Source organism: Neltuma alba, unplaced genomic scaffold (genome assembly GCF_004799145.2).
Source record: "Neltuma alba isolate B1F8T4 unplaced genomic scaffold, ASM479914v2 tig00012467_pilon, whole genome shotgun sequence".
Classification (NCBI taxonomy): domain Eukaryota; kingdom Viridiplantae; phylum Streptophyta; class Magnoliopsida; order Fabales; family Fabaceae; genus Neltuma; species Neltuma alba.
In genome coordinates this window covers 177,502-198,855 of record NW_021636943.1, presented here as the reverse complement: position 1 = coordinate 198,855, position 21,354 = coordinate 177,502, and the positions used below count along the sequence as shown (strand labels likewise).

At 35.4% G+C, this 21,354-nt stretch overlaps 4 protein-coding genes across 5 annotated transcripts; 3 read left to right on the top strand and 1 right to left on the bottom strand.

Moving 5' to 3' along the window:
• The first annotated feature begins 485 nt into the window (after positions 1-485).
• Positions 486-3,570, top strand: LOC114727383 (probable BOI-related E3 ubiquitin-protein ligase 2). Its single transcript, XM_028914094.1, has 4 exons — positions 486-806; positions 1,535-1,641; positions 2,073-2,425; positions 2,816-3,570. Exons 2-4 carry the CDS (start codon positions 1,539-1,541, stop codon positions 3,347-3,349), a joined length of 990 nt encoding a protein of 329 aa, XP_028769927.1. The 5' UTR covers positions 486-806; positions 1,535-1,538; the 3' UTR covers positions 3,350-3,570.
• Positions 3,571-4,347: 777 nt separating this feature from the next.
• Positions 4,348-7,903, top strand: LOC114727355 (triose phosphate/phosphate translocator, non-green plastid, chloroplastic). The gene is made up of 9 exons (XM_028914059.1): positions 4,348-4,911; positions 5,497-5,619; positions 5,729-5,881; positions 6,160-6,245; positions 6,377-6,461; positions 6,612-6,731; positions 6,866-6,934; positions 7,277-7,406; positions 7,520-7,903. Exons 1-9 carry the CDS (start codon positions 4,513-4,515, stop codon positions 7,594-7,596), a joined length of 1,242 nt encoding a protein of 413 aa, XP_028769892.1. The 5' UTR covers positions 4,348-4,512; the 3' UTR covers positions 7,597-7,903.
• Positions 7,904-9,875: 1,972 nt separating this feature from the next.
• On the top strand, positions 9,876-11,908 carry LOC114727358 (transcription factor MYB98-like). Its single transcript, XM_028914062.1, has 3 exons — positions 9,876-10,516; positions 10,626-10,752; positions 11,240-11,908. Exons 1-3 carry the CDS (start codon positions 9,876-9,878, stop codon positions 11,906-11,908), a joined length of 1,437 nt encoding a protein of 478 aa, XP_028769895.1.
• A 2,576-nt stretch (positions 11,909-14,484) lies between these two features.
• On the bottom strand, positions 14,485-21,354 carry LOC114727378 (GDSL esterase/lipase At5g62930). Of its 2 annotated transcripts, none has more exons than XM_028914087.1 (6): positions 21,117-21,354; positions 20,916-20,993; positions 20,119-20,259; positions 19,204-19,286; positions 18,718-18,882; positions 14,485-15,063 (listed from the first exon to the last, which is right to left on the bottom strand). In XM_028914087.1, the coding sequence occupies exons 1-6, from the start codon at positions 21,213-21,215 to the stop codon at positions 14,895-14,897; spliced, it is 735 nt and encodes a 244-aa protein (XP_028769920.1). In that variant the 5' UTR covers positions 21,216-21,354; the 3' UTR covers positions 14,485-14,894. The 2 variants fall into 2 exon arrangements, with proteins under 2 accessions (XP_028769920.1, XP_028769921.1); XM_028914088.1 differs by having other exon boundaries at positions 19,204-19,280; positions 21,117-21,353.

Below are 21,354 nucleotides of genomic sequence, written 5' to 3'. Positions count from 1 at the left end.
TTACTCAAATATTAGTTTATTATTCATGAAATTAATATTTGATATCACTTCAAGGTTTATAATAATATTTGTTAAATTTGTATATTTAGTCAAATAGGATTTAGACTGTGAATTGAAATTGAAATCAAACTATAACTGTATATGATAAAAATTTTATGAAAATTATGCTATTGATCTGTCACGAATTATATACAAGCCGCTTCATACTCCATGTAAACCAGAAGCCCACAATTTTGTTAATTTTTTCCGGGCGTCTGAATTAATGGAAAATTAAACCGGGAAGAATAGTAAAATAGGTTAACCAACTTTTCTTAGCCTCTCTTAGGTTAGTGGTCCAACTTCCTCCTTCATCTTAGGCCCAACCCAAATGGGCCCACAAGCACCTCTCTGGAGAAATCCAAAGGAAGCAAAATGACAATCTAGTGAGTCAACACAGGGCAGGGCGACATCCGGATTCAGGGCACACCAGCAGGCAGGGACTGAAATAAAGAAAGGCGAAAATGTGACTCGGTGGGAAAACGAAAAGATAGCTGATGAAGGCGATGATGAGCAAGATTACTACTATCTCAACGCTACCATTATCACCAACACCACCAACATTTACTTGTACACATGGAATCATCATCTTTCTTCGCTGCAACTACTTGCATTTCCATTTCCACCAACACCTTTCTTACCGCGAAACGCCAACGCACTTTCTGACTACTACCCATGGTAGCTATAATGCTCCTCTCTGCTCCATCTTTCTAATATCGGCCCCCGCCAATCCTGATCTTCCCGTGTTTCCAGGAAAATGCCCAAGAAGTGTAAGCTTTCTTTTTGTTCTGGATGATCGGATGTTTCGGGGTTGTCCTAAATTATGTTGTTTTTTTTTTTTTAATTTCTAAATATCGTTTACTTGAGATTCCATTGTACAAATCTGAGTGCGGACTATTTTGTTGCTATAATCGTCAAATGGAGATGCTTGTTTCCTTTCTCCTCTTTGTTTTTGGGGTTTCATAAACATGTCATTGGATTTTCCGATTGGATTTGATTTAGTAAAAGTAGCTTCTTGATTCTATGGGATCATGGCAGACGGCCTGGTCTTTGCATAATCTTTTTTTGTACTTATTTTTGTCATTGCTCACTCCGTTGGCCTGTGAGAACCTTAGAAGAAAGATAGGCGTTTAGTTTTTGTTTGAATTTCATTCTTTCGTTTGTATATGATTCTCATTGTTGAGCTGGTTGTAATCTGCTAAATTTTCATAGGATTTATCAGCATTTAGTAGAGGCCTGCATGTTCATATATTACAAGGGAAATGGTATTTCAAATATGCGGAGGTGGCTTAAATCTTGCTGTTTTAAACTGGTTTCTTCTGAAATATGTATATTCTTTGTTAACGAGTGTGTTATTTTTTTTATTTTAAATGTGTATGCCTGTTAATTTTTCAAAACAAGAAAATCCTAAATCATGTTTTGCAACAATTTCGCTTGCCTATATAGATGTATTAAACTCTGATATTTTATTTTATTTTTTTTCCTTTTCTCTTTTTAGGAACATGTTTGAAGGGGACAATGTTTATCCCATGTTCTCCTCTTCTGTTAGGAGAAATAGGTTGCAGTATGATACTGAGGGAATTCCGCTGCAATTGTTTGGGGACTGTAAGTATTTCCGAGAGGCTGACTTCTGCTTTGTTACTTCCTTTCTTAATCTGACGTGTTTTTCAATTTGTACCTCTGCAATATGCATTAGTTGCTTGTCAGATGTTATATTTTGCTTTGTTTTGCGCTCTACATGAATGCAACACAAAAACTTACTTATTTTTTAATTCGTACCTTTGCATGCTTTTCTTGATTTCTAGTTTCTTGCTCACCCTGCATTTTCTCAGAAATATTTTCTTCTGCTTCGACATATTGGTCATATACTCACATTCACTGACAAGTATTTGACTTTTTGTTTCTTCTCTTTCTAAACTTGGAACTTTGGATACTCTCCTTGAACTGATTATAGTAGTGGTACTTGTGTACCGATTATCTCTGTTAGTGTCTTTATTCAGTTTGCTGAAGAAAATAACATAATAACTTTGTCACAGCTCGAGTTGGGTGCAACATTGGTTCCTTAAACTGTGAAGGAGTTGAGCATAATCCTCTTACTGAAACAGCGAGAGGAGTTGTAGAAGTAGGATCACTGTCCAGAGAGCGCAAGCATCCAATATCTGTTAATAATAAATCTTTCCATGACAATGTTGGCCAGTCTGGATATGTCCCAAACATGGTTTCCACTGGTCTGAGGCTTTCATGTGAGGAAGATGATCCCAATTCTGCTGTCACTTCTGCCAGCAAAGGCATTAAAGCGACACTTCCTATAATTTTGTCCCTTGATGATAATCTAAAGGTTGAAATTGATCAGCAGAAAAAAGAGCTTGATTGTTATATCAGGTTTCAGGTAAGGAAACCTTTTCATTCCTTAATTATTTCCCTTCTGGTATGGTTATGGTGTAGAATTTCTTGCAGAATAACAAAATCTCTCTAGTTAGACCTAGTGATTTCATGGGTTTCATTCTTTTCCAAATAAGTTTAGATGGAACCTTTTTTGTTGCTGCTATGCAATAACAAGAACTGATAGTGAAGCTTAACTCTGTTTATTCAGGAATATGGTATCTTGTCTGGTATTGTTGTGGCTTGTATTGGATTCCTCGTGTAAACTGATAATCAAAGTAGTTTGTATGGCCATCCGTGTGGAAATTAGTGCGTAATGTTTAGCATGTAACCAGAACGATGATTCTGTTTGCTGGCAGAATGCATATTCACATCTTACCATGATCATATTCAACAGGAGGAGAACACCATCAAAGGTCTGAGAGAACTGAGGCTAAGACACATGGTTTCTTTTCTGAGTGCCATTGAGAGAGGAGTTAGCAGGAAGCTGTATGAAAAAGAGCTAGAAATAGAGAATATGAATAACAAGAACCAAGAGCTATTAGAGAAAATGAAGCAAGTTAGCATGGAACTTCAATCCTGGCAGTTCAGAGCGAAATATAACGAGTCTGCAGTTAATGCATTGAAGAACAACTTACAGCAAGTCATGGCCCAATGTGTTATGCGTGGAAAAGAAGCTCATGGCGATAGAGAAATAGAGGAGGTAGCTTCATGTACGAATACAGGTTATCAAGGAGTTACTGAGCATGCTGGAGATTCAAACTCCTTCAAGAGGCAGATGAATTGCAGGGCTTGCAAAGTCAAAGAAGTGTGTGTTTTAATGTTGCCTTGCAGGCATTTGTGTCTCTGCAAGGATTGTGAAGTATTTATTGATATATGCCCTGTCTGCGGGATCATGAAGACTGCGAGTGTTGAAGTAATTATGTCATAAGAATATAATTTTAGTGAGGCTACGGTTATGCATCTGTGTGTAGTTGTGATGACTCGTCATTAACGAACCCCTCGAAGTTACCGAGTGATATGGATACCTGTAAAATGTGAGATGGCGTATTTCTTCGAACTCAGGAACACGAGGAGGGCCTTATTTTCAGGGTATTTTTCTCAGTGATCCGATACGGCTTAAGTGAACAATCTTCATTTTCATTTTGAAAATATATATCTTCCCCTCTTGTAATAATAGTACAAGTATTCGGATTAAACTCACTATATGAGGAATCCATTTCTGCTTCCAGGCGATTGATAAAACTTCACGTATTTCAGTCTACGAAAATTAATTTTTTGAACCGCTGGATTGTAATTTGGTGTATTTTTGATAATTTTACCTCAATTGTAACTCAATTCTTAAGTACAATTTAATTTATATAGTGTAGTCATTTAAAAAATTAGTTTTTATATTTTCAAAAGTTACGTATTTCATGGAGTTTAAATATTAAGGTTTTAAATGATAAAAATTATAAGGACTGAGCAACTGTGCGTTAAAGTTTAGAGATGAAGTTATAATTTTATTAAATTTATAGGAATTGAGTTAAATTGAGTTATGATTAAGCCTCTAATCTTTTTTTTATCAATAAAAAAATTTACAGCTTCTAACACAAGTAGGTTCAAATTTTATTACCCCAAAAAATTGAAATTCACTCATCACTCCTGAAAGTTATTAGAAGCTTCTCTGCGTGTGTGTGTATGTGTGTTAATCTCCAAATTGTCCTTATGGGGACAAATTAATCTCAAAATTAGAATATTTATTAATTTTTTTTGGCTGAATTCAGAGTATTTAATACTGGTAGTAGTGGCTTTTCAAAAGGGCTTTAACATTGATCCTCCATATACACATTTCAAAATTAGAATATTTATTTTAATCCCAAAATTCCGACGTTTCTTCCCAAATCTCAAAAAATAGGCACCCCACTGTGAGTGGAACATCCAGCATCTTTGAATCTGGATTCATTGCGATTTGAACCCGCAACTATAAATTCCATTTATATTTATATTTCAGGACAAAAAATGATCTGAGCTTTTACGTTACTCTGCAGGCTAACACCTCTTTCTCCCTCTTTTGGAATATTCGAGAATTAGATCCGTCCCTGAACTTCGAAAATGCAGAGCACAGCTTTCACTCTCTCCCCTTCGCTTACTCTTCACAGACCTCGCGGACCTTTTTCCTGCAATCGCTTCGATCCTCCACACCTTTCTATCTCTGCTTCCTCTTCCAAGCCCAATGAAAGCTCCTCCTCCTCGTCCTCGTCTTTCCATCGCCGATATTGGTCCGTTGCTTCTTCTTCCTCCTCATCCTCTTTTAAGTTCAGGCCCTTGACATCTTTGCCCACTCCTGCTTCCTCTGATTCTGATGCTACTACTCGGTTTGAGGCCCGGGCCACTTCTGTGCCTGAAAGCGCGGACGAGAGTCCCAACGCCTTATTCAAAACCCTGCAGCTTGGATCCTTGTTTGGCCTTTGGTACCTCTTCAACATATACTTTAATATCTACAATAAGCAGGTATTCAATCTCAATTCCTATCTCAGAACTACTTTGTTCTTTCTTTTTTTGTTTTTTGTTTTTTTTTACCATTTTAAGATTCCCGAAGAAAAGCTATGGAGATTTTTCCGTGAATTATTTTTTTCCTTAGTTGCTTTTGGTATTAAACGGCCGAAAATTTATGCAATTGTGAACCATAGTCTGTGTACGGTGGAACTGTTGAGAATGCGTCACATATTATTGGTGCTTTTGGACTTTCAAATTATGCCATATTAATTCAACATCTCAGTCCGGATTCCGATATGCTGAAATGTTTCCCGTTTGTTTGCTTGTCGATCGTCTTTTGTTTTTTTTGGTTAATGGTCTGATAATTGATAGATGTTCTTTGGAAGACTTTCGGATACTATCAACTAATTTTCGCCAGAAGGTAGACATTGACATATAGTATTAGTCTTCAGAGGCTCGTAGTTGAAATCCATAAGCTCCCGATTACAAATGGTGGATGGACAAACTTATGAATGAGGAATTAATTCTTGTTGAAAGATGTCTCTGTTTCCGGAGATTTTGAGGTAGTATTTAAACTTTTACTATTTTCCTTGCTCACAGGTCTTGAAGGTGTACCAGTTTCCAGTAACTGTCACTGCTGTTCAATTTGCTGTCGGGACTCTCCTTGTCTTATTTTTATGGACTTTTAATCTCTATAAAAGGCCTAAAATAAGTGGTTCCCTGGTATTTGGCTTTGTGCTGAATTATCTATTCTATCTTATATTCATTATTTGGGCCTTTTCTTGGGTTGGTGTGTGTGTTTAGTAATTGACTCTAAGTGACTTAATGGCAGCTTGCAGCCATATTGCCTTTGGCTATGGTACATACTTTGGGGAACCTTTTCACTAACATGAGCCTTGGAAAGGTGGCCGTATCGTTCACTCACACTATCAAAGCAATGGAGCCTTTCTTTTCAGTGGTCCTTTCTGCTATATTCCTTGGAGAGGTGATAATACATCACTGCACCCCGTTTCTTTTCTTTTCTAGATGCAACCCCTGATATGATTTCTTATGGTCACAGAAGTGGCATTTTATGTAATTTTCTAACGAGTTATAGTTGGTAGTTATGTTAATCACAAGTAGCATATCGGTGTATTTATCATTTACTGGGCTTTGACTACTAAAGTCTAGTGTAGTCTAGTTTAGTTTCTTTTAAAGGAGAAATGAATTTTCATCATGACTAAACTTTTGCTAACCTTAGTAGCTTGTTTCACTGTCTTACAGATGCCGACTGTATTGGCGGTCGCTTCGCTTGTGCCTATTGTTGGTGGAGTGGCACTAGCGTCTGTCACTGAAGCCTCATTTAATTGGTAAGATCTTCTTTTTCGGTTCTTATACCTTAAAGGGGGTGGAGACGGAGAGTGAGCATAGCGTGATTATGGAGGAAAATAAACGGGATATGTCTTCTAATCTGCTGCTCATTCTGTGGAATACTCAAAAGGGCTGGATTTGGGAGTGCAATGGCATCTAATTTGACGTTTCAGTCTCGTAATGTTCTCAGCAAAAAGGTCATGGTTAATAAAGAGGTAATTTGCTGTATGAACACTAGTAAGAGTGTGGGATCTATTTCATTAGATATTAATTATTTGCACTAGTAAGAGTGTTGGATCTCTTATCTTACTCTCTGTCTTTTCACGAAGAAGAGAAAAAATAACAGGTGTTCTATTTTTTCTCAGGAATCAGTGGACAATATAAACCTCTTCTCAATAATAACTGTTATGTCCTTCTTTTTGTTAGCACCTGTGGCTATCTTCATGGAAGGCGTCAAATTTACCCCTGCATATCTGCAATCTGCGGTGAGTATCTTGATTATTAAAATCGATATATATTTTCTCTTATTAAGGGGAAAAAGTTAAAAATGCCGTCTGGTGCTGAGCTTTTTAATCTGTAAGCGTGACTTTCTTTTCTTTTCTTTTGGTTTTTGAAACAGGGGTTAAATGTTAGGCAATTATACACCCGAGCTCTTGTTGCTGCACTCTGTTTCCATGCATATCAACAAGTGAGTTTTCCTCTTCTATGCATTACTGTAGATTTTTCCCCTGATATCCATCTTGCATGTTGACAAAACCAGTGGTTTGACAGGAATTGTTTTTTTTCCCATTATGGATTAAGCTCATTGGTAATCTCTCATGATTCTCAAAAACTTTGTTTGAGATAGTTAGAATTCATTTTGAAATAATTAATAAACGTTATGCCATGCCAATTAGGAAGGGCATTCTGAATGTTACGTGCTGTGGGTCTTACGATGGTCTCATTGAAAGCACATAGTTCTGTTGGCCTCACTTATGGTTCTGCGCTTCTAAATGCACGCTAATACGATTCTGTATGAATGGTTTTGCAGGTTTCTTATATGATATTGCAGAGGGTATCCCCTGTTACCCACTCTGTGGGCAACTGTGTGAAGCGGGTTGTTGTCATTGTGAGCTCCGTCCTCTTCTTCAAAACACCTGTATCACCTGTTAACGCTTTAGGTAAATTTACATTCTTCTTTCATTTCGCAACAGTTAAAGCTCCTTGTTAACTTTAGCTTAACTGCTGCACAAGACACATGGTGATGAGATTTCATGCGCTTATTTTTCAACAGGCACTGGTATAGCTCTTGCCGGAGTGTTCCTTTATTCAAGGGCAAAGAGGATTAAGCCAAAGCCGAAGACAGCTTAGTGTTTCGTAAAATTGTGCTAGTCGCTTTGAGTTTATTAAAGCCGGATAATAGCTGCATTTTATAATTACTTTGTAGGTGAGGCAGGGAATTTGAGTGTTGTCATTCTTGTCCCCACACCTTTCTTTTGATTTTTCCTTCTTGCCTTGTGAATCTTATTGTTTGTAGGATGAATAGCACCTGGTTGTTCTGCTGCAAGGAAAATCTCTCATCTGCTTAAGAACTACCTTCAAGTGTTTTTTTTCGAGTGTACAAATACTATGTCACTTGCACAAATATATGTAAATAGTCTTGTTATATGGTGGGGGATGTGCTGCACAAAATGCGCCCACAAACTAATTCTCCATTTCTCCATTCCCAACTTCGGAAATTGGGGCCAAAAGATGTGAAAGGAGAATTTATGGTTATGTGATCGTCTTGGGGCTTGGCCTGCCACTACCATTCATCAATAGCTTTTTCCCCTGGACCAAGAAAATAGTGTGTCATTACTATTTTACTTGTGGCAAATGCAGGCAAAGCCATGGGATGAAATTTAGGGTATTGATAACATGATTTTGCTTTTTAAAATGAAATTATGAGATCTACTTTTGGTTCATTCATCCATACTTGGAGGAGATATTCAACTCTATAATCAATGGGGGAGGTTTATCCTCTATTTAGAATGAGATAAAACTTTTTTTAACATACTTATATATTATAAAATTGTTTTTAGAAAGCTGATCCAAACAATTCCCTAATCTCAGTTTCTCGAGATAAGCACTAGCATTTCTATATATAATCAATATGAACCATGATAATTATATAGAAGCAAACATCCATAAGATGGTATTGCTGATTTTATTTTAATTTAAATGTATATTTTACTCCATTTTTAATCATACAAAGCTAGTTGGACACCTACTAAGCCTATCAAGAAAATGTGGATGGCGCATTTAACTCATGTTAGGTAAACATTTTAATTTTTGTTTGAACTGAAGAAACATAATTGACAAATTGCTGACGGTGAGTTGTATTTAATTATTTATATCATGCAGCTACACTAAACAACATTTAAGATAACGAAAATATATATTTCTTAGTTTCATCCTAGGTGACTCCATTCCCTATTTAATGGACAACATGACCAAGAAAAACCCTTCGTTTGCAACTTTAGTCGAGAAAAACCCCAACCCCTGGGATAGAAAAAGGACGTAGGACTGCAAAACGAGACAAACTCCTCCACATATTTACTTCGTACATCATAAAAATATTTTTAAAATCATGGTTTTGATTCCATCCAAACACCCCAAATCTTATTAGAACTATAGTCGAAACAAAATGAATATACCTGTTTGCACACCATCCAATCTTAATTTTCATAAGTATAATTTGGAGAGGAACATTAATTACATTTCATAACGAAAATACATGTCAGTGTAGAAATAAAAGAACAATGAATAGCTAAGAAGGAGTAAAATTGCCTCCCTATCAACCATCCAAATGGGTATAGTCAAATTTCTAAAGTGAAGGTTACATACTCACTGAAATAAATGATATGTTACAATAGCAGATAGTAAATATATCTTCAATATTATTTATCCCCATAACCAACAAAGGCTTGCAACTTCTTTTTCCTTGGAATTAAAATTGTACCCGCACGGTATGAAACGAAAAGCAAAGAACTAAATAGCATTATAAAGTAGTATGTATGCTAGTGGATGGACTCCGAAAGACCCGAGAGGCTTTGCCAAAAGCATGGTTTCTTTCCAGTGTATTCTCTCTATACATCACTTCCACTTTAGAATTAAACTGTTTGATTAAATCTAAATAGTCTGAATTTAATAATTCATAAAAACATTATCAAAATATTGAAATATAAAAAAATAACTTTGAATGGTTTAAAATTGTTTCTGAACAGTCTAGAACTACTGTTGAGAGAAAATATAAGTAGTGGTATAAAAGCAAAGAGTAACCATGTTCGGTTTGACAATATTAATGATGAACTACATAAATAACATAACTGAAGTATTATATCTTATTCAACTTCATTCATAACCTTAATAGCAGTTACTAACATAGCAAGAACAAAAAAAAAAAAACAGAGAGAGAGGCTTGATTTGGGTCAATTAACTCATTTGAAGTTTGAGAAGGGTTTATATCCCACCATTGGATGCTTCAAATATTAATTAATGCATTCCGACTCTCCACTATAAAATTAAGACCAGGGAAGAACATGTCCTTGAAAGTGGAACATTAAGATATTGGTTAGATGCTTCCCTCATTTTCTGTTTCACTCTCTGTCATGGATCTGGAAACAAAGAGCAGAGAAAACTATGTCTCCCAGCAGCCAATGCAGTTGCAACAAATGGGTGCAAAATCCAAATTAAAAGATCTCGAGTTTCCTATTTTTGGGGTTCCTTCATCACAAGGTAATTCCCTGCAAGGTTTACTCCATATAGATCCATTTCAAGTATATGGATCTTCATCAAATCCAGTAACTGGGGTGCAAACTGCAAATTTTGTTAACCCTTTTGATAGTTTCTCCTTTGGCTGTTCATCAGCAGATTTTGATGTTTATGAGTCAAAACCATTTACTGAAAATATTAATGCCAATAAAGCTGGTCATGCACATGTTATGGAGAATTTCCACTTCGGAGGTAATAATTATAGCCTCAACGTCTCTCACGAGAGAAATCAAATGGAAATGGTGGATGCAAACCTAAGCAATTATTGTTTGCCGTTTGATCACTCTCAAGAAACCAAGCCTATGAATTTTGTAGTACCAGATGATGAAATCTCAATCATATCTCCCGATCACAGTTTTCTCAGAAGGGTTGGCTTGAATAATAGGAATAGAAGGTTATCAACTTCAATCAGAAGGGCATGCAAAGTTCGGAACAAGTCCAACGTAGTAAAGGGACAATGGTCGGTGGAAGAAGATAGGTACACACACACATATATTGAAAAGATCAATTTTTTTCAAATATAATTAATTCTATTATTATTTTCCTTTCTTCAACTTGATACTTCTTGCATTTTCTGCTCATTGCAGGCTGCTAATTCAACTGGTTGAACAATACGGAGTGAGAAAGTGGTCTCTTATTGCTCAGAGTTTGCCAGGGAGAATAGGAAAACAATGTCGAGAGCGTTGGCATAATCACTTAAGGCCTAACATCAAGGTTCTAATTTGTCTCTCATATTTTGTCATGCTTTTTCACCTACACATGTTTTCTCTTATGCGAAGCATCACTACTCTTAAAAAAAATATTCATATAAAATAAAATACACACCGAATATGATATCAATATATATATATATAATGTATAGAAATTCGTAAGTTATGAGTACGATTTAAACTCTTGTGATACATCGGTTGCAAATATATATAGTTGTGTTCTGTTTTGGCATGTTATCATTAACTTCTTCTTTTTATACTTTTAAAATGCATTGCGATTTTTTGAAATATTCTAATACATTTCAATACCTTACAAAAAATCTTGGTAATATGAAAGGAGATGCTTATATTTAGCCCACATTTGATACCTAATAATGTCTCAAACAGTATTAGACGATACTTATACTTAGCAAAAAATACACACACACACATGCAGTCCCATATATCCGATAGTGCCTTCAACTTTTTCTTGTTTTGGGCTTATGTTGCAGAAGGACACATGGAGTAATGAAGAGGATAAGGTACTGATCGAAGCACACGTAGAGATAGGAAATAAATGGGCAGAGATTGCTAAGAAGTTGCCGGGAAGAACTGAAAACTCCATTAAAAACCATTGGAATGCAACCAAGAGAAGGCAATATTCAAAAAGAAAGTGTCGCTCGAAGTGCCCTAAGCCCTCGCTTCTTCAGGAATACATCAAGAGCTTGAACTTAGACAGAAACCCACCCATAGATTATCGGAAAAGATCCTCTTCTTCTGCTAACCGTAACAACAATAACAATCCTATGACTGGTAGGAGGAAAGCATCAGCAACACCAGCAAGTGAGCAGTTTTGTCCCGACATTGACAGATTGGTTCCTACATATGACTTTAACGAGGTCGTCCCAGACTTTTGTTTCGATGAGAACATAACTTTGTTTCAAGAGGGATGCAATCTTGATTCTTTGCTTGATGATATGCCTTGTGCTCCTGATCATACTGTGCATCGAGGAGACTTTGAAGTAAAGTTGCAATTTTGTGGCGATGACGTTGTTGATAATACTATTGATCTTGATGGGGATGATCAGTTTGATTCAGAGAAATCACAGAATGAGAATGTGGAAGTTAAGCGGGAGATGGATTTGATGGAGATGATGTCTCAGATGAAAGATGTTCTTTGATGTGTTAAACTCTTGAAGGAAATTTTAAAGGATGATGATACGTACGTACAGAGCCGGATCGTCGGTGTGTCTCAGAAGCACAAACACCATGAAAGAGAAGTGCAGTTTGCAGATAAAGAATATCCAAATCCAGAAAATGAGGGAAAATAATACACCAAAAATAAATAGTGGAATAATCGCGGGAAATATTTAACATGTATATGCAGCTAAATAAAGTTTGTACTTTGATGTCTTCAACAAACAAATGAAAAAAAGAAGATTGTAAGACCTCGTTCCTAGTTTGAGGGGAAAAGATGTGCATGTGGCCTTGAAGCCACTTCCCCCCACACACACGCACACCCACACGCGCGAGCACACACGCACTGTGCGGGCTTAAAAGGACCGGCCTTGCAGGACTGAAATTTTAAAAATACCCCAATTTGCTAGGGCCCGCCCTTAAGCTATAAGGCCAGAGTTGGTCCGCGAGCTTTTGACCCGTTTAAAAAAAATACTATTTTTTATATTTATCATATTTTTTTTATAAAAATATAAAAATAAACCAATGAAATTATTAATAAAAGACATAAATATGAATAAAATTAAGTCACAAATATAAAATATCATCTTATATAAATATTCATCAACATCTAAGAACATCTAAAACATTCATTAACAAGATAACAACATCTAAAAGTTTTATCTATAATGCAATTGTGCAATAAATAAACACTATTATTAATCTTTTGAAACTTCATCATCACTATAATTAATTACTTTTTTTCATAAGTATACTTTTGTTTCGTAACAAAAATATCAAGTTTTTCTTTTTTATAAGAATTTTATTTTTAAATTTTGCAATCTAACTATTATTTTACTTTAATGTGAGAAACATTGTTGTTGAAACTCATGAATTTCTAATTCAAATTATAGAATCACAAGTTATATAAGTATAAAAATATTCTATTATCAAATATATATATATAGTTTAAAAATATTAACGCATATAATATAAATCAAATCATTATTAAAATCCAAATTAACCCATTTTTAAAAATTTAATTGGATAAATTATTATCTAAAACTAAATTTAATTTTAAAATGATAATAATAACTAAATATTTGAAATATTATTAACAATGTAAAAAATTAATAACATTAATATTATATAAAAAATTTAAAAAATAAAAAAATTATAAAAGGGTTTAAAAGGGCCGGCCCGCGGCCCTCCAGGGCTTATTTCTCATTTTAAGAGAAAAATATCTGACGATTTTCCCGGCTCTACGCACACACTTCTGCATAATTTTATGTTTATGTAAAGGTGATATTGAAAAAATCAATCAAAGGGATGATTTGGCTTTGAAAAAAACAAAGGATATAAGCTGCAACAAAAGAGATGACGTCTGCGGGAAGGGCGCAACGGTAATTATCGAACTTGTTTAAGAGCCTACTATTATCAGCTTAAGTGGATACTGATAATGTCTGTGTCTCCCGGAGTTAGTTAACGACAGTAACTTGTCTGAAGAAGGCAATTAATAGTCCGCTCATTGTGCTTTAACTACGACAATTAATGTTATTAAGATTAATTGAAGTCATGAATCTTACTCAATTGGTATTGTACCGTAAATTCAAAATAAGCCATAACTGAATAAGATATATTCCCCTGTAAGTTTAATAACATGTTCAAATGATCATTTTCTGTTTTGCCCCGGTTGTTTAGAATAACAAAGGTAAAAGATGAAAAATAATTTCATGAAATTGGACAACTTTATTTTATTTTTTTTAATTGAACAACATGACTAATTCCCAAGCTTCTTGAGAGGCTCTAGGGCTGACAACTAGAAGTTATATCACAAAAAATTTTCTAAATCAAACTATTTTTAATCTTTCATTTTTTTTTCTCAAGGCTTTTTTAACCTTTTGGATTGAAAAGAAACGGTAGGAATTGAGAATTGGTTTAGAAACGTTCATTCATCCATGCCTTCGGGAGAAAAGAAGTTGTGTGCTCATGCAGTCACAGCTGATCCTGTTTCACATAAGCTCCATCTTCATGAATTCGAAATCAAAATTGTGCGAATTTAAATGATTGAATCAACTGAGTGTTTGTATAATTATTATCATAAGCACTTTTTATACGTGCAAACTATTAAAAAAAATAAGTTAATATGATAATTACATAAAAGATAGATTTTATAATATATTTTAATATGAAAGAATAAAGTTGTTAATAATATATTTTTTACCAACATAATTAATAATATATAAGATAATATAATTAATAAATAATTAATGTGTATATATATGTATAAAATATAAAATTAAATATGTTTATAAAAAAATAATTGAGGAATATTAAAGTCATATTATCGTTGAGATCTGCTCTGACAAACACAATCATACTCTTTAATTTGAACCAGAAGCAGAATTGATTTACTTCATCCAAAATCATGATTTTGGACTATGAAACCATAGTTTTGAACTCAAACCATGATTTCTCCATATTTGGCAATCTCTTTTTCCAAACCATGATTTGGGATGACATCCAAACAGGCCGGCCCCTTGGGGTATGACACCCAACCAAAGGGGAAAGCATTGCAAAATTGACCTTCTTTAAAGCATTGAGGATTGAACTGAACAAAAAATAAAAATACATAAACTCACACATGAGCCGACCCACCCCTAGGGCGATGATGGAATGGGCCATAAGCCATGTATAAAATGAACAGATGAAACTTCACCCCAGCCTTGCCTAACCCAACCACTGGGCCCATTTTCACAGCTTACGGAACGAGTGGCTCTGAATGTGAAAGACCAGCCGAACAGCCCATGTCCATTTCATAAATGTTTCTCAATGGGGCAACTTCGGTCAGGAATAAACTTCAATCTTGTTCTGTTAGAAAAACCTATCTAGTTCAGGAAGAAAATTCCATGAACTCCTCACCAAACTCAGCACAGTAGGAGTACAACATAGCGAAAGTTCAACCCCCAAAGAGTCCGTGGATATCAAAATTCACAAACATTTTTGCTGGAAAGCAATCTCAGGACTTTTTCCATCAATTAGTGAGTGGTGAGGAAAATCATATGGCATTTCTTCAGCAGAAAGCCACGCCTCATTGAACACCCTTGTGACTTCTTGGTACACTACTTCGTTTCCTTCTGGCGTAAGGTGCAAGCCATCACTGGAAAACAATGCAGGAATGCAGAAATCTTTATAAGGCTAAACACAATGCAATGCCAAGTTGAATTGACCCCGATGCTATGTGTAACATCCTTATTTTTATCTAGTATTTAATTAAATTTATAAATAAATAAATTTTAGTATTAAGTTAAAAAAAAAAGAAGAAGTTAGATATAGGCAAATTATTATTATTATTATTTTAATAATGTTTTTGTATGTGATTGTGTGTATGTGTGGATGATATTCTAGAAATTAAACCATGGTATAGAAGTCCCACATCGACTAATTTTTAGAGTGAAGGAGTTTGAGGAGCCTATATATAGGAGCTAGTGAGTGGAGCTTGGAGTAAGTAAATAATTTTCGCACATATCTGAGGTAGTCTCAGAAAAGTGTTATTTTTGATTTTATTAACCGTTGGATCGGACTGAAATCTGGTCAGTCCATTTGGGACATCCAAATCGTTAATTTCAACGGTTGGATCACCCTTTTTATCTCCGAGTTACAAGTTATTAGGTACGTTTTTAACTTATATCTTTTGGATTTAACAGATAGAGTCATGAATAGTAAATTAGCATTTTAAAGTTTATTCACCGTTAGATTGAGCTATAATTTGGAGGATAGTATCATGATGGATAGGAAATTAAATTCAACGATTAGATTATGGGTTTAACTTCTGTAGTGAGAATAACTTGGTTCGTACTAAGTCTATTTGTCTAAATCTTTCAAAAATGGAATATAAGTTATAAATTTATAGTTTGTCTATTTCCATTATGAATTTGATGATTCTAATAAAATAATCTAATAATTAAAGGATATTTAAGTAAGGAAATTTAAGAATCGAGTCTAAATCACATATATATATGTTCTCATTCCAAACCTTAGAGAAATGTCTTTTAGGCTAGAGTTCTGAGTAAAATTAAAACTTTTAGAGAAGGAGTTAGAGGCTAAAATTTTGTGAGTAGCCTACTCTAATACTATAGAGATAATATTTTAATTTTGTTCGTAGATATAAACTCTATTGTGACATTTTCGAGGTTGGACTCTGGTTGTAGTTGACTGATAGTTAGGAGACCAGGTAACTAAATTTCTATCTGTTGCATGTTCTAGTATGAAGTTGGTGAGCGGCTTTACAACTAATTCTGTAAAAGTATATTACGTTTTGTATGAATTGTCTTGTGGGATGCTATTTTAAAAAGGATTGACATAGTTTGTATTGCAAGAAATTGGTGATCATGATTATAATGTGTTATTATAAAATTTTGTTGATTATGCATATAAATGTGTCATTTTGAACCCTGTGTATTTATTTTGGATGGGGAAAGGAGATAATTGGAGTTGTTGAGATTCATATACTTGCCACGTGGTATTAGCCTCCATACGGAGCTCTATAGTTAGCTGCTATTATTGTCCCACTAGTTCTTCGAGGGACTGCGACACCCCACTAGTTCTTCGAGGGGGGATCCATGGTCCACCAAGTGCTTTGTGGTCTTTGGCCGGTCCACATCATTCGTGTGGTGAGCTTGTCAGAGTTGCCAGTCAAATGGAAAGAACTTAGCCCATGGGTCCAGTCGGCGGAAATAAGGAGGATATAAGGATGGATTTGGGTTCAAGAATTGCATATGACATGAGATATTCATTGATATTTATATCTTTTACGCTGTGTTTGGCTCGATGGAGAGAAGGGGAGGGGAGGGATTTTAATCAAGGGAAGGGGAGGGGAGGGAAGGGGAGGGTAGCTACAGAGGGGAGGGGAGGGGAGGGAGGGGGAGGGATTTTAATGATCTCCTGTTTGGATTGATTGGAGGGGAGGGGAGGGAGCAATTTTAATAATACCTTATTTTATTCTAATAAAAAATTGACTATTTTAGCCTCATAAAATTTAAATGAATTTTCTCACTTTTTTATTTTGTTAAGATATAACTATATATATAATACAATTCATCAATTTTGATTTACAAGACATAGTCACACACTTATAGAATATCAAGATAAAAAGTCACGAGTGATAGATTTCAATCAGCAAAAAGACCTTGAAGGTGAAAGAAAATACCAACAACCTCTTGGAATTAGAAGAAGAGAAAAAAAAAAAGTTTACAAATGTTCACTAATTTTGGAGACAATTATCTTAATAACCTCTTGTTAGATGCTCAAAAAAACTCTCTTATGTAGAAATATTTACGATTGATTAGAGGTTAACAAATCAAAAGGGTATATAAGGAATTGAAATATTATCTCTCATCTCCCCTCCAAAAAACCCCACTTTTGGAGGGGAGGCTAGAAGGGAAGGGGAGGGGAGAAGAATCCCTCCCCTCTTTAAAAAACATCTTAACCAAACGAGGGAAGGGGAGGGGCTCCCCTCCCCTCCTAAAAAATTACACCAGCCAAACGAGGGGAGGGGAGCAACTCTCCTCCCCTCCCCTCCAAAAATCCCGTACCAAACATAGCGTTAAATAAATGACAAGTATGTTATCTCTTTTGAAATGTATCCATTGCATGAGACTGGTAGAAATATTTGTCTTGTATGATTATTGTGAGTTTAAATGTTAAATAAATGTTTATCAACTATTATTAACTCTATGTATCCCACCTGACACCTCGCTAGCCCATGTTAGGGTGTGGGATAGGTAGGAATTTAGTTACTAAGACGTTGTCTCACTCCTGTTGCTTTACCATTTTCAGGAAACAATACGTTAGCGGGACCTTCGGGGAAGACTCCTGAGGCTCAATAGCTGTAGCTGACAGTGTAGAGCTTCTGGACCTTGTTTTATGTAATCTTTTCGTATATTGCCACGCATCAGGACTGCATTCATTTGGAACTTATTTTACCTCCTTATATTTTCATGTCGTTTGACTTAGTGGACGTATTATACTTTCTATCTTTGGTTTATTTTGTCTGGACATTGGACTAGAGTGCTAGTAGTGGGCCTGAGGCCCTTAGATTGCATGTGATTGAATTATTGTGGATCCATGATGTGATAATGGCAATTTTGACAAGTTTAGTTGTTGCTAGTGTTGACTAAGATAGTCAAGTCTAAACTGCTATTATAATTTATCATTCAAAGGCATATTGTTTTATAACCATGTTTGCCATGATTACAAATATAGGTTATTCTTTTTCTAACCATGATAGTCTTAATTAAGGTCGAATGTTTTTCTATCATGGTTAGCCCTTTAATGATGTGATTGCTCTTAAATAACCATGATAGGGTATGTTTACTAGTTTTAATCTTTTCTATCATAGTTAGTTCTGGTTAGTAAGTAGTGATGTTACACTATGCATCTGAATGAATCTCAAATTATTTTTTTAATAACCTGCAACCTTTGTTCTTCACAAGAACATAGTGACTAAATATTCCTCCTTTTTTTTTTTTTGGGTGTCTTATGGTCAAGGTCGTCCTCACTTTTTCAATGCTAAATTCCCTCCTATGGTATTTGATCAAGCCTGCTGATTTAAGATTTTTACCTAGAGTGTTCCTCTAAAGATTATAATGTAATAAAATGGCATCCCCTTGAATAAGACATTTAACTATTTTGTTGCAACACAAATAGACCAAAAAGTTTGAAAACATTCATGATGCTTCAACAAGAGAACAGGGTCAAACCTAAATAATATTCACCTGTTCTCTCAAGTGTCCAGGAATTAAGCATCACAAACCTTAAAAATTTCTTTTGCCAACCATCTGACTCTTGCATCTTGGACCAAAGATTGATAAAGCGAACACCTAATTCCTCAGCTGTTTCAATACAAGCTTTTGCATATTCACCTGTTACTTCATTTGTTCTTTCTGACAGTTTTCTGGCATTCTCGCCATATAAAGATCTGCAAGACAGTGAAAACCTATTAAAGTTAACAATCATTTAAATGATGGAAAGATTATTTAGCCCATGATTCTCTTGCTCTATTAAAACATTCAAATTTCAAGGACAACAAGTCTAGAGGCCAAAAAAATTTACAAATTAGAAGTTCACCCAGCGGTTTTCCCTCCAGGAATTGCATGAAGATACATGTCACAAGGAACAGCTCCATTCAATGCTTTTGGTAAGGTTAGCAAATAACTTGCATCGTACAGTGAGACAGCGACCATAAAAGAATGCAGATTTTGGATATTGAATCTAAAATGAGAGACGGAATCTATCATACCTTGCATAAGCATCACGCCCTTCCTCACAAACTGGCGGTGGAGTAATAAGCACAATTAGCATAGCTGGCGACCGTTCCTGCAATTTTTTGTTCAGTTATGAAATAGTGTTAGATCCTATAATATGAACAATAGATGAGTAGTTACTTAGGAAATTACTATCGTAGTTCATTGGAGCAGTTTGCCTGTCCGCTTTCTCAATATATACCAATGTACCAAGGGGTATGACTTAGGAGGACATGTATGATGGTTCATGAAGATTCTTTTTGTCTAAATCTCTCTCTCTCTCCTCTTTCATCTCTATTTCTACTTTCCATAACATCATATGATTGGCACTTAATGGAATATGGGTCCAATTCACGCTATGCCCTGATTGTTTTCACAATCAACATTAGGATCCTCCTCAACCCAATGAGGCAAAGTAACAAGATGGAAAGAAATCCAAATCATTATACTGAATTCAAAGGGATGAAAAAGGCAAAAAGTACTTTAAAAGTTGAACTTCAATTTACAGAGTATTTCCAGAAGTAAAAATTATATCATATAGAAGATAAAATCATAAGGTTATACAGTTTAAAAAATCCTTGAGACTCCAATAAAATACATTTCCTCTAAGTCTATTCGTGATATACTTATTCTTTCAAGACATTGCTATATACTGGAGCAAGTTATCCAACTTATAAACTTGGAACAAGTAAATTATGATATCTAAAACAAGAAATGGGTACGCATAGATGTAATATATACCATCTGCGTAAATTAGAATAAACAAAAATCCAGGTTAAATGATATTATCCTGGATTATAGGCAAAGTCTAACCAAAGGAACACAAGTTAGCAGATAATGATTTGAAAGGATTGAACAGGTTGCTAACCAACTGATTTACGTTGTTGAAAAGTGAAACAGCAAAATTTGACCTTCAAATGTCGAACAATCTTTCTAAGATTCTCCTTGTACTCTTCAATAGGTACATGTTGCCTTTCACTATTTCTTCCCAACAAAGCAGCATCATTAGCACCAAAGAAAATTGTGGTAGCAACAGGAGGTTTGGTTGAGTCCTGGAAAAGAAGTCACGCTATTAAAACATTAGGAATTCAACCGTCAATGTAGCTATTTGCCGAGCCTCGAATATATTATCAAGCACGGCATTGCAGTATCACAAACTAAGAGATTTTTTTGTTTAAGGAAAATTATGCATCAATAGGAAATATAGCTTCACTGTCGGGGCAGCAAGAAGTGTCAAAAGACTATATGAAATCCCGCAGATGTTAATGAAAGGTCCAATGTTCAATCAGTACATCACTATGACACAGCCAAGACTAGCAGATTGCTGAATCTTTAAAACTAACCTTTAAAGGCTACTAAATTTATATAATTAGAGCAATGCGTGAAGGAGCCCATTGATTAAATCATCCTCTCATTTTGTCTCATGCTTAACAAAAAGCTGTATGTCAAATCAAAAATTTTCTTCCATTCGCAACCAAAAGGGGGAAAAAGAAAAGAGGATCGTCCATGTTTAAAAGCACCCAAAAAAGACAAATTGCATGCATGCTACTTTGAGTCAAGTGATTTTAGTACTGACCAATAATGGCAGCTGAATGATCCACACATAAGGCAAAAGGATCAATGGCTAGCCATATACTAGGATAACAGATGGAAGTAGGATGCAAACATAGATATTAGTGAAGAAATGAAGATAAAGATGGCAATTTACCAGAGGGAATATGTGATGCAACAAGAACAAAGCCCACCTGGTGTTGTATCCACCATATCCACGAATGAGAACATCAGCCTTCGCAATGAGAGAATATAAAAGATTATTAATTTCTGAAGCATGTACGGAACCAGAAGACAATTTTGGATCTCTGATGAGGACGAGAACGAATGAGAAAAACAAACACGAAGGGAAAAAAACCTTGCGAGAATATGAGTTGGCAAGAGCAGCACCCCATCCGCCAGGTCGGAAGGATTGCTCCGTCAGCGAATCTCCAAACAACACGATCTGAGGCCTCATTGTAAGTTACACTGCCCAGGCTTCCCCACTCAGGCCAGCGATTTGATCACCAACCAGGCGCCTCAAAAATTGTGGGACAGATTTCTAACTTGCACTGCAGATGAAGTAACTGACAACCAATTCACAATCAGGGGGTCTG

Coding starts and splice junctions, on each gene's coding strand:
- LOC114727383 (XM_028914094.1), top strand. CDS start 1,539: ATGTTTGAAGGGGACAATGTTTATCCCATGTTCTCCTCTTCTGTTAGG. Junction 1,642..2,072: donor GCTGCAATTGTTTGGGGACT/GTAAGTATTTCC, acceptor ACTTTGTCACAG/CTCGAGTTGGGTGCAACATT. Junction 2,426..2,815: donor ATTGTTATATCAGGTTTCAG/GTAAGGAAACCT, acceptor CATATTCAACAG/GAGGAGAACACCATCAAAGG.
- LOC114727355 (XM_028914059.1), top strand. CDS start 4,513: ATGCAGAGCACAGCTTTCACTCTCTCCCCTTCGCTTACTCTTCACAGA. Junction 5,882..6,159: donor CTGCTATATTCCTTGGAGAG/GTGATAATACAT, acceptor ACTGTCTTACAG/ATGCCGACTGTATTGGCGGT. Junction 7,407..7,519: donor ATCACCTGTTAACGCTTTAG/GTAAATTTACAT, acceptor ATTTTTCAACAG/GCACTGGTATAGCTCTTGCC.
- LOC114727358 (XM_028914062.1), top strand. CDS start 9,876: ATGGATCTGGAAACAAAGAGCAGAGAAAACTATGTCTCCCAGCAGCCA. Junction 10,517..10,625: donor TGGTCGGTGGAAGAAGATAG/GTACACACACAC, acceptor TGCTCATTGCAG/GCTGCTAATTCAACTGGTTG. Junction 10,753..11,239: donor ACTTAAGGCCTAACATCAAG/GTTCTAATTTGT, acceptor CTTATGTTGCAG/AAGGACACATGGAGTAATGA.
- LOC114727378 (XM_028914087.1), bottom strand. CDS start 21,215: ATGAGGCCTCAGATCGTGTTGTTTGGAGATTCGCTGACGGAGCAATCC. Junction 20,994..21,116: donor CCAACTCATATTCTCGCAAG/GTTTTTTTCCCT, acceptor CTCATTGCGAAG/GCTGATGTTCTCATTCGTGG. Junction 18,883..19,203: donor GGGCGTGATGCTTATGCAAG/GTATGATAGATT, acceptor ACTGTCTTGCAG/ATCTTTATATGGCGAGAATG.